Source organism: Oncorhynchus mykiss, chromosome 2, assembly GCF_013265735.2.
Source record: "Oncorhynchus mykiss isolate Arlee chromosome 2, USDA_OmykA_1.1, whole genome shotgun sequence".
In the NCBI taxonomy this organism is placed as follows: Eukaryota; Metazoa; Chordata; class Actinopteri; order Salmoniformes; family Salmonidae; genus Oncorhynchus; species Oncorhynchus mykiss.
This window is the reverse complement of record NC_048566.1, coordinates 87,485,842-87,497,716: the sequence shown is the minus strand read 5'-3', so window position 1 is coordinate 87,497,716 and position 11,875 is coordinate 87,485,842. Positions and strand designations below refer to the sequence as shown.

General features: G+C 41.5%; 2 protein-coding genes across 6 annotated transcripts in view; both read left to right on the top strand.

Moving 5' to 3' along the window:
• Positions 1 to 971: 971 nt before the first annotated feature.
• On the top strand, positions 972 to 5,116 carry olfml1 (olfactomedin-like 1). Its single transcript, XM_021575577.2, has 3 exons — positions 972 to 1,248; positions 2,212 to 2,494; positions 2,632 to 5,116. The coding sequence occupies exons 1-3, from the start codon at positions 1,132 to 1,134 to the stop codon at positions 3,411 to 3,413; spliced, it is 1,182 nt and encodes a 393-aa protein (XP_021431252.2). The 5' UTR covers positions 972 to 1,131; the 3' UTR covers positions 3,414 to 5,116.
• A 16-nt stretch (positions 5,117 to 5,132) lies between these two features.
• ppfibp2b (PPFIA binding protein 2b) overlaps positions 5,133 to 11,875 on the top strand; it is a 126,422-nt gene continuing 119,679 nt past the window's right edge. For all 5 annotated transcript variants that reach the window (XR_005038648.1, XM_036958254.1, XM_036958240.1 and 2 more), the window contains exon 1: positions 5,133 to 5,522. The gene's annotated coding sequence lies outside the window, so the exon portion shown is untranslated. The remainder of the gene's footprint in view (positions 5,523 to 11,875) is intronic.

The window sequence follows — 11,875 nt, the reverse complement described above, 5'->3', positions numbered from 1 at the left end:
ATGGATTATACTTTTTAGTGTACCTGTCTGATTTCCACCCAAGACATAAAGTGCTCATGCCTTACATCCAGGTCCATGTAGAGACCATGTCTAGTTGTTACTATTCAAGTTAAAAACCCATCCCACCAATTGCATTATACAACAGCATACATAATTGATCATTAGGATTTGAAAATAAATGGTGCCTTTTGCATTCACAATGCATACTATACCACAACTTTAACTGTTAAGAGGAACTGATCAGGAGTGACATTCAAAAACTATCTGGATGAGGATTTTGCAAACGATTGTAGCCTATATCAAATTCTCAATAGCAAAACTGTATTAAAGGAGCGAAACAAACTTGCAATGAAAGGTTACAGGAAGTGTCGATTGCTGAAAGTACACAAACTCTTTAAATGAACCAAAAACAAACGTACTGGACTGGATACAGCTTGCATGCAGGTCCTCAGGAGGAAATGAAAACTTCAGTCTTCTCCAGATAATGTGGCGCCACCTGCTGGTAGAAACAAGGTCACTGTCTGTTGGATTCAATTAAATCAACCCACAGAGGGATAGAAGTAATCTTCTAAAACTATAAACAAAGATGAAGAAATCTAGTCAGAGCCTGTGCCTGTTCAACAGTTGTCTGACCAATGTTTCAACATCTAAAATACTGAAATAACCAAAACCTACAATTTTTCATAAATACATTATATGATTACAATATCCAAAAATAGACAGTATGCCTCAACATTTTGTGAAATCTTTATACAATGGGAGAAAAACAACAATCCAGAAAATAATAGATCAATGCATGCATTATAAAAACCCATTTGACCTTTATCCTGCATAGTTTGGTATTTTTTCAGGACTGGGGACGTGTCAAGGGCCCATCTGGATAATATTACAAGTTCTAAAGATGCAGCAGCCTGAGCAGAACTCTCTCTCAGAAGAAGGATTCAAAACCTTCCAGAACTGTCTCTCACGTCAACCAAAAACAAACATACAGCCAGATGCCTCTGGAATTCAACCACACAACTCACCAGGGAGACATATTTTTAGGTTAGTTCAGAACTGAATTCTCTTAAAGGAATATACTTTTGTGGTTGTGTTTGAGAGTAGTTGAAATAAGTCCTAAACGTGTGTTTGATGTATACCTGGATGTTGACACTGCTCGTCCTGAGCCTGGGGTTGGGGCATGCTCAGAGGTCCACCCAGGAAGCCTTCATGATGCAGTATTTTGAGAGGAGGATTGCCCAACTTGAGGTAAGAGACAAAAACAAAAGCCTAAAGACTCCAAACAATATGTTTTCTTCATTACACACAGAGTAAGAATGGATTGGCTTATGGACAAATAAAACTAATATCATATTTTCAGATTACTCTGCCTCATTGTTTAGTCTGTATTGATAACATTACAGCAACACTAAACTAAAACCAATGTTAACAGCAAATCTCAAAACAAACTGTTCACTGTGACGATGCGAACCAGGGACTCCATATACACCCTACTCTCATTTGCCACCAAACATAGTTTGCAAATGTTTTTGTTTATTAGTGTGGTTAGAGTGTACCGCTAAGCATGTCCCAAAGTTCTTATTCAAGCCATCACACGCAAGTAGAAATTGTTAACAATGTTAATTAAGAATTTAAGTTACACTGCTTCGATTTATCGACCTGAAAAAGGCAGTTTCATAAATTAGCAGCATTTCAATCTTCTCGATTTGTCAGTTGGGATAATTAGGAGTACAGAGTCATCTAAAATCACTGGTTTGAGGTAAGTTTTCGAGCCATATCCCACGCCGGCTCAACTCTGCGCTGATTAGGGCAGCCAAGCGTTTCTCAGCTATTCTGGATCATTTCAGGAGCGCTTGGGCTGGAGTGACATTTGGTCCCATTGTTTTTCTTTTACTCTGTAGTATGAGAATTACTTTTCTTATAGGCGCTCTGCCTTAGAAGCCAGTTGTTGCCTCAGTTATTGGCTATTTAGATGATTGTTTGTCATTTTGAAAGTTTATGTTTATATGTCAGAGTTCATCAACGTCTTGTAAACATCCATGGTTCCATTTCACCTTCTGCACCTATAAATAAATACCTCCATTTTACACCTGATTTTGTCTGAATCCTTATGCTTCACACCCCCTGACAAGACCACCTAGGGTCCACATTCTTACCTTCACATTGTGCCACTTCTTAAACAGCATCTGCTTGCTCACCTCTCTTGCCCAGGAGCGTCTGATCAAATGTGAGCAGAACACCCAGCAGGTGGACCAGAAGATCTATGACCTGTCTACAAAGGTGCGTGGCCAGCTGGCTATCATGGAGGTGCACCGAACGGAGGTAAAGACTCAGGTGGATAATGTAGCCATGCGGGTGGAGCGAGTGGAGAGGGACGTGGAGTACCTGGAGAATAAGACCCCTAACCAGCCCCACATCGAGGTAGAGGAGGCCCTGATGGAACAGCAGATGAAAGACACCCAGAAGAAAATAGTAAAGATCACACTGGGGACAGGTACTTAGGAAACTGATGTTAACTGGAAAACAATGTAATATACTTGTGTGTGTGTGTGTGTGTGTGTGTGTGTTGTACATGATATTGAAAAATAAATTAGGATACTTTCAATCTTACTCTTGTCCTTTCATGTATAGACTGCAACATAGCTCTCACTGGTGTGAAGTCTCTGAAGATAGTGAAGAAAGCAGGGGACGTCTATGGATCCTGGCTGAAAGACCCTACTAAGGGCTCTGCCAAAATCTATTTCTTCAGCGGGAATAAGAACAACACCGTACTGGAGTTTAAATCCCTGAAGACCTTCACTGAGGGAAGGCTCGCCCAGGCTCATCCAATTCAGCTCCCCTTTCCCTGGCAGGGAACTGGCCATGTGGTCTACAATGGCTTTCTGTACTATCACAGGGCAGACACACCCAACCAGATCTTAAAGGTGCATCTCCTCAACCGCACTGTGGCCGACAGTATGCTGCTGCCCGGGGTTGGCCGCCTGCCTACCTACGCCCTCACCACGCACACCTTCCTGGACCTGGCTGTGGACGAACTGGGCCTGTGGATCATCTACTCTGACCCAGAGTTTGGGGGCAACCTGGTGATCACCAAGCTGGACAAGAGCAGCCTGGCTGTGGAGCACACCTGGGACACCACCTGTACGAGCCGTGACGCCGAGTCAGCATTCATGATCTGTGGAACGCTGTACGTGGTGTATAACTCCCGCTACGGAGGGCGCTCCAGCATTCAGTGCCTGTACGATATCCACGACACCATCCACAGTGAGGAGAGCCCTGTGCTGTTCTTTCCTAAACGCTACACCAACCACTACAGTATGCATTACCACCCCAAGGACAAGCAGCTGTATGCCTGGGACGACGGCTACCAGACCATCTACAAAGTGGACCTCAAGAGCAAGGCTGAAGTCTGACATGAGTCTACATTAAACACTTATCAGTCATAGAACCACAGGCATATTCAAAACATAACTAATTAACAATGTCCATATTCTTATCATAATAGCCAACAATAATCAATTTAAGTTGAGGTAACACAATACAGTTTACTCAAGGCCCATATTTTCACGTGACTTTCTGCAAGATTATAATAAACTGCATTTAAAAAGTTGTCTTTCTGGGAGCAATGTAGTGGTCAGATGGTTCTTAGTACAATGTAGTGGTCAGATGGTTCTTAGTACAATGTAGTGGTCAGATGGTTCTTAGTACAATGTAGTGGTCAGATGGTTCTTAGTACAATGTAGTCAGATGCTTCTTGGAGGTACAGTGACTGAAAATACATTTTGTCAATATGGCACTGTTGAACTAAATGAGGTGAGAGAGCTCTCCCAAAACAGTAGCTTTTTGCATAGCCATACATGTTTATGGAGCAACTTTTATGACCCTGCTGAACACATCATAGCTCTAAAGATGGGATGTGCCTGTAAAGTAATGAAAACAACTAAATCTGACATTTCCACAAACTGATGGTACTATTCTATTAACAGACAAACCATATTTTCCTATTCCTGTTCCTATAATAATTTTGATATGAGCTTATGTTCTTTGTGGTGACTTTGAAAGGCAGTTCATGACATGTTATTATTGGTGTATGTATATGGCATAGCAACCACGTGAACAGGCTAATTGAGTATGGGCCAAGTGTAGTCAAATGAGATTAGGTAGCTAGTAATAGAGCCCCACAGTTGGTGTCATAATACCCATAAAACCCGAGTGGTCAAACAGGCAAATGGTTCCAATCGTTTTTCCACCATTCATTATTCCCATAGGGAATTTTAGAAACACTTGGCTAGGCATACTCTGGCATGATGTTTTGATAACTATGTAAATCACTCTCACAAGGTGCCTTGTATCAATATATAATAAACTCATTTACTCTCAGATTAAAAAATGCAAATTAGCATCAAAGTAAACATCATGCAAGACTACAAATCCCTGCAAGCTCCTGCACGTCATCTCTAGTTGACACCTTTGCTAACAGGTATTGTGTCAATTTAAAACTTGCACAAGACAGTTCAAAGAAATGTCAGTTTAAAGAATGTGTATTTATTCATTACTAAATGCGTTACTAAATTAAAATAAAAGTATATGTTAATCCAGAGATTCTTACCTTTGCCTTGATTCGGCAGTCTCGTCCAAATTATCATGGCATTTGTAGTTCTTTATGATAGCCACATAAACAGCTAATTAGCATTTAATTTTGGGGGGGTAGATACAGGCGACTGTTTTGATAAATCACCTTGTCCTAGAGAGAGTCGTCACGCCAGGTAATCCCATATGGGAAAAAATGTATGGTGGAAAACGATAGAACAATTTCCTTGTTTGACCGCTAGGTTTTATGGGTATTATGACTCATACTGTGGTAATCTAACCTGAGATATTTTTGCTGTTTTTTTGTAAAACTATGCTTGTCTCACTTATAATCAGCAGATGGCACTGTTGTCAAGAACTTCAGCACAAACGCCAGTGAGCCAAGCGTCCAAATGATAGGCTGGCTATATGTTTTAGTCCTTCAGTCCTAGGGTATATAATACTGTGCACGTGCTGGGCCATGGCAGACTCAACCAGGTGAGATAAAAATTTGCACAGGTAAATGGGACCCCCCCCCCCCCCCCCCCCCCCCCCCCCAAAAAAAAAGTGTATTTATGTGTACACAAATAGCATACAGAAGATGTGATGAGTTGTAATATATTTATTACACGTGATTACAATAATTTGTTGCAGATTTGAGTTTACATGTCGTCTTGTTCACGTATTGGGAATGATGAGTAGCTAGAGCACATGGGCTGTGTAGTTTGATGGGATGGCACACCCTTAGAATCACATGATAGGTGATTGGTGGAGAGGCTTTATGATGAACACACTTATGGCGTTGGCAGCGCAAAGGCACAGTCGGTCAATGCGCGGAGCATCCCATCGCTGAAGACACCACTTACCACCAAGGTGGTCAATAGTGTATTTTGCAAGTTGCAGGGGAGGAATACGCGCTGGAGAGCAAGTCTCCGAAGTCGAGGATATTATAGGTAATGCGAGACACTTGTTTTCTTATTATTATTTACTTAGTAAAGTTTGTATCCTACTCGCAGGTATTCATAATATAAGTAGATACGATTTGAATGCTATCTGTAGCCGAATGTACGGCGGCTTTGTGAATAAACACAATTTTAATTGTTCTATACTATTTTTTTCCCAAGTATGTTCAATACACTGATTTGCTTACGGAACAGGTGGATGAGCGCTGGGAAAGTGACAGAATAAAACTTGTCTGAACATGACAATGCAGTTGTGTACAGTATGTGGTTTCAACAGTTTCTCAGCATTCCACAAGTATCTAAGCACTTGGCATGTAGCTTTATTTAAATAAAGTAGTAGTGGTTGTTTTTCTCAATTAGTTTTTGTTGCAGTTGCTTTCACACTTAGTAGTAAAACGATATGGTGTTCAGTTTATGTATGTATACAATTTATGTAAGAATTATGAGGAGAAAATGGGCTACATTGAATGCACACAAAGCAATTCCCTGCTTTTTAATGGTTTGTAGGGGTTTCTGTTGATGAAATGCAGTTTTGTTGTTTTCAGGGTAGGCTATAGTAGCCTATGATGTGTTAAATGATGTTGCAGCCTACTCACCCTAGTTTAATTGCAGACTATCAATTATGGACTGCATGACAAGCAGCTAAATATTTCTTGCTGTGTATGATATGGTAATTTGTAAGTATCAAGGCTGTAGTGCACCCAGCTGTGTGTGCTTGCCATCAAACAGCGAAGATGATTCATAGACCAGAAATGCTTGAGTGTCTTGAATATGGAAGAAGAGTTGGAGGGGACTTGCACCCAGGATACAATGTATTCTGTTGCCATGCTCATCCGAAGTAGCCCAGGTCGCATTCATCTGAATAGAATTACCTCTGAACACCAGTGGTTCATTGGTCTCCAAATTATACTGAACAAAAATGTAAGTGCAACATGCAACAATTTCAAAGATTTTACTGTGTTACAGTTCATATAAGGAAATAAATCAATTGAAAGAAATTCATTAGGCCCTAATCTATCGATTTCACATGAGTGGGAATACAGATATGCATCTGCTGATCACAGATACCTTTAAAAAATAAAAGGTAGGGGCGTGGATCAGAACCAGTCAAATCAAATCAACTTTTATTTGTCACTTGCGCCGAAAACAACAGTAAAATGCTTACATACAAGCCCTTAACCAACAATGCAGTTCAAGAAAGAGTTTTAAAAATACATTAAAATAACAAGGCAGTATACAGGGAGTACCAGTACCAAGTCAATGTGTAAGGGGATACCTAGTCAGTTGTACAACTGAATGCATTCAACTGAAAACTGTCTTCCGCATTTAACCCAACCCCTCTGAATTAGAGAGGTGTGGGGGGCCTGCTTAATCGACATCCACGTCATCGGCACCCAGGGAACAGTGGGTTAACTGCCTTGCTCAGGGGCAGAACGACAGATTTTTACCTTATCAGCTCGGGGATTTGATCTAGCAAACTTTTGGTTAATGGCACAATGCGTCCTACCTGCCAGGCTACCTGCCAGGTACAGGTTAGTCGAGGTAATTTGTACAGGTAGGTATGGGTAAAGTGATTATGCATAGAAAATAAACAGTGAGTACCAGCAGTGTAAAAACAAATGAAGAGGGGAGGGGTGTCAATGGAAATAGTCTGGTTGGCCATTTGATTAATTGTTCAGCAGTCTTATGGCTTGAGGGTAGAAGCTGTTAAGGAGCCTTTTGGTCCTTGACTTGACGCTCTGGTACCAGAGAAAACATTCTATGACTTGGGTGACTGGAGTCTTTGGGGCCTTCCTCTGACACCGCCTAGTATATAGGTCCTGGATTGGCAGGAAGCTTGGCCCCAGTGATGTACAGTTGAAGTCTGAAGTTTACATACACTTTATTTGGAGTCATTAAAACTTGTTTTTCAACCACTCCACAAATTTCTTATTGACAAACTATAGTTTTGGCAAGTCGGTTAGGACATCTATCACAATTCTAGTGGGTCAGACGTTTACATACACTAAGTTGACTGTGCCTTTAAACAGCTTGTAAAATTCCAGAAAATTATGTAATGGCTTTAGAAGCTTCTGATAGGCTAATTGACATCATTTGAATCAATTGGAGGTGTACCTGTGGATGTATTTCAAGGCCTACCTTCAAACTCAGTGCCTCTTTGCTTGACATAATGGGAAAATCAAAAGAAATCAGCCAAGACCTCAGAAAAAAAAATGATAGACCTCCACAAGTCTGGTTCATCCTTGGGAGCAGTTTCCAAACGCCTGAAGGTACCACGTTCATCTGTACAAACAGTAGTACGCAAGTATTAACAGCATGGGACCACACAGCCGTCATACCGCTCAAGAATCAGACTTGTTCTGTCTCCTAGAGATGAACGTACTTTGGTGCGAAAAGTGCAAATCAATCCCAGAACAGCAAAGGACTTTGTGAAGATGCTGGAGGAAACAGGTACAAAAGTATCTATATCCATAATAAAACGAGTCCTATATCAACATAACTTGAAAGGCCACTCAGCATGGAAAAAGCCACTGCTCAAAAACTGCCATAAAAAAGCCAGACTATGGTTTGCAGCTGCACATGGGGACAAAGATTGTACTTTTTGGAGAAATGTCCTCTGGTCTGATGAAACAAAGATAGAACTGTTTGGCCATAATGACCATCGTTATGTTTGGAGGAAAAAGGGGGAAGCATGGGGGTGGCAGCATCATGTTATGGGGGTGCTTTGCTGCAGGAGGGACTGGTGCACTCCACAAAATAGATGGCATCATGAGGAAAGAAAATGATGTGGATATATTGAAGCAACATCTCAAGACATCAGTCAGGAAGTTAAAGCTTGGTCGCAAATGGGTCTTCCAAATGGACAATGACCCCAAGCATACTTCCAAAGTTGTGGCAAAATGGCTTAAGGACAACAAAGTCAAGGTATTGGAGCCCTGACCTCAATTCTATAGAAAATGTGTGGGCAGAACTGAAAAAGTGTGTGCAAACAAGGAGGCCTATAAACATGACTCAGTTACACCAGCTCTGTCAGGAGGAATGGGCCAAAATTCACCCAAGTCATTGTGGTAGCTTGTGGAAGGCTATCCAAAATGTTTGACCCAAGTTAAACAATATAATGGCATTGCTACCAAATACTAATTGAGTGTATGTGAACTTCTGACGCACTGGGAATGTGATGAAATAAATAATAGCTGAAATCATTCTCTCTACTATTATTCTGACATTTCACATTCTTAAAATAAAGTGGTGAGCTCAACTGACCTAAGACAGGGAATTGTAACTAGGATTAAATGTCAGGAATTGTGAAAAACTGAGTTTAAATGTATTTGGCTAAGGTGTATGTGAACTTCCGACTTCAACTGTACGTACGGTCACTGTGGGGACTGAGGTGGTGTACTCCTCAGTGCCATTGGATGAATCCCAGAACATATTCCAGTCTGTGCTAGCAAAACAGTCGTGTAGCGTAGCATCCGCGTCTTCTGACCATTTCCGTATTGAGCGAGTCACTGGTACTTCCTGTTTTAGTTTTTGCTTGTAAGCAACAATCAGGAGGATAGAATTATAGTCAGATTTGCCAAATCGAGGGCGAGGGAGAGATTTCTATGCGTCTCTATGTGTAGAGTAAAGGTGGTCTAGAGTTTTTTTGTTCTCTGGCTGCGCATGTTACATGCTGGTAGAAATTAGGTAAAACTGATTTAAGTCTGCCTGCATTAAAGTCCCCAGCCACTAGGAGCGCCGCTTCTGGATGAGCATTTTCTTGTTTGCTTATGGCCTTATAGAGTTGGTTGAGTGCGATCTTAGTGCCAGCATCGGTTTGTGTTGGTAAGTAGACGGCTTCGAATAATACAGATGAGAACACTCTCGGTAGATAGTGTGGTTTACAGCGTATCATGAGGTACTCTACCCCAGGCGAGCAATACCTAGAGACTTCTTTAATATTAGACGTTGCGTATCAGCTGTTATTGAAAAAAATAGACACACAACCCTGCCCCTCATCTTACTAGACATAGCTTCTCTGTCCTGCCGATGCACGGAAAACCCAGCGTGCTCTATATTATCCATGTCGTCGTTCAGCCATGACTCGGTGAAACATAAGATATTACAGGTTTTAATGTCCCGTTGGTAGGATAGTCTTAATCGTATTCCATTTTATTTCCCATTGATTGCACGTTGGCCATTAGTAAGGATGGTAGTGTAGATTTACTGACTTGCCTACGAATTCTCTGAAGGCAGCCCGAACTCCGCCGCCTTTTTTTCTCTCTTTCTTCACGCAAATGACAGGGATTTGGGCCTGGTCTCGGAAAGCAGTATATCCTTCGGGTCAGACTCATTAAAGAAGAAAACCTTGTCCAGTTCGAGGTGCGTAATCGCTGTTCTGATATCCAGAAGCTCTTTTCGGTCATAAGAGACAGTAGCAGCAACATTATGTACAAAATAAGTACAAAAATAAGTTACAAACAATGCGAAAAAACAAACAATAGCAAAGTTGGTTAGGAGCTCGTAAAATGGTAGCCAGCCCCTCCGGCGCCATTGTGTGACCACCATTTGCCTCATGCAGCGTGACACATCTTCTTTGCATAGAGTTGATCAGGCTGTTGATTGTGGCCTGTGGAATGTTGTCCCACTCCTCTGAAATGGCTGTGCGAAGTTGCTGGATATTGGCGGGAACTGGAACACACTGGTGTACACATCAATCTAGAGCATCCCAAACATGCGCAATAGGTGACATGTCTGGTGAATATGCAGGCCATGGAAGAACTGGAACATGTTCAGTTTCCAGGAATTGTGTACAGATCCTAGCGACATTGGGCCATGCATTATCATACTGAAACATATATATATAACATGTATATTCACTCGCCCACACAACACTATACACGTGGTCTGCGGTTGTGAGGTTGGTTGGACGTCCTGCCAAATTCTCTAAAACAACGTTGAAGGAGGCTTGTGGTAGAGAATTTATCATTCAGTTCTCTTGTTAAAGCTCTGGTGGAGTCAGCACACAAATCCTCGTTCAAAACCTGAGGCATCTATGGCATTGTGTCCCCAGCACATGGTGCACCTGCATAGTTATCATGCTGTTTTAATCAGCTTCTTGATATGCCACATCTGTCAGGGGAATGGATTATCTTGGCAAAGGAGAAATGTTCACTAACAGGGATGTAAACAAATTTGTGCACAAAATTTAAGTAAAATAAGCTTTTGTGCATATGGAAAATTACAGGGATATTTGATTTCAGCTCATGAAACATGGGACCAACACTTTACATGTTGCGTTTATATTTTTGTTCAGTATCATTCACAATACTGTTGTTATCACAGAGAGAGGGTGCTTGTTGCATTCTTTTTTACATTTTTGTGTCGGAGGAAGGAAGGAAACACTGTACACCTGGCGACCGCGTCAGTGTGCATTGTGCCCAGCCCGCCACAGGAGTCGCTAGTGCGTGATGGGACAGGAACATCCCTGCCAGCCAAACCCTCCCCTAACCCGGACAACGCTGGGCCAATTGTGCGCCCCCCCCCCCCCCCCCCATGGGTCTCCCGGTTGCAGCCGGCTGTGACAGAGACTGAACTCAAACCAGGTTCTCTAGTGGCACAGCTAGCACTGTGATGCAGTGCCTTAGACCACTGTGACACTCGGCAGGCCCCTCATTCTTAATCTATTCAAGATACACTTGATTCATCAATAACTTATTTGATTGCACTGTAAAAAAAAAAAAAAAGCCAACTCCTGGCTTACAGGCCACATCAAGCCTGCAAGTCACATTATGCTGGCTTGCAAAATTGCTTAATCAGTGTTATTCTGTGAGTTGAATGGACTTCAAAAGGACAAGAATTTAAGCTAATGTTTTCAAGTTTGTTTACTCAACAAACTCTGCTTGAAGTGAGGTGAATTTGAAAAAGCTTGTTAAGTAATATTACAAATGAATGTTTGCTCAAAACCACTCAAAACAACCCCCATCATTATCATATTTCCCAGCATGCTCTATTGCAGGATGATTTTCAGAATTGTTTGCTTAAATACCTGTGTTCTTGCTTGTACATTGATTGGTTTATTAATCTTATGCTACACAAACATAAATAACATACATTTTTCTAAACTAATCCAATTTTTTGGTATTTGGACTTTTTGCACTTGTTACTGAGATAGCTGTTCCAGTTTATATGATTTAGGTAGTCTCAATTTTCTGACAGTCCTTCTCCTTGTAGGTTGTGGGTAATTAAAAGTTCCAATTGTTGCATATCCTCACTCTGGCTGGATTCCAATAAGAATTACACATCACTTTGCAAGCCAGCATAATGTGACTTGCAGGCTTGATGTGGCCTGTAAATCAGGAGTT

Excerpts from the sequence above, each read along its gene's own strand:
- olfml1 (XM_021575577.2), top strand. The coding sequence starts at position 1,132 with ATGTATACCTGGATGTTGACACTGCTCGTCCTGAGCCTGGGGTTGGGG. Across the intron at positions 1,249-2,211 it reads GGAGGATTGCCCAACTTGAG|GAGCGTCTGATCAAATGTGA; the intron begins GTAAGAGACAAA and ends TCTCTTGCCCAG. Across the intron at positions 2,495-2,631 it reads AAAGATCACACTGGGGACAG|ACTGCAACATAGCTCTCACT; the intron begins GTACTTAGGAAA and ends TTTCATGTATAG.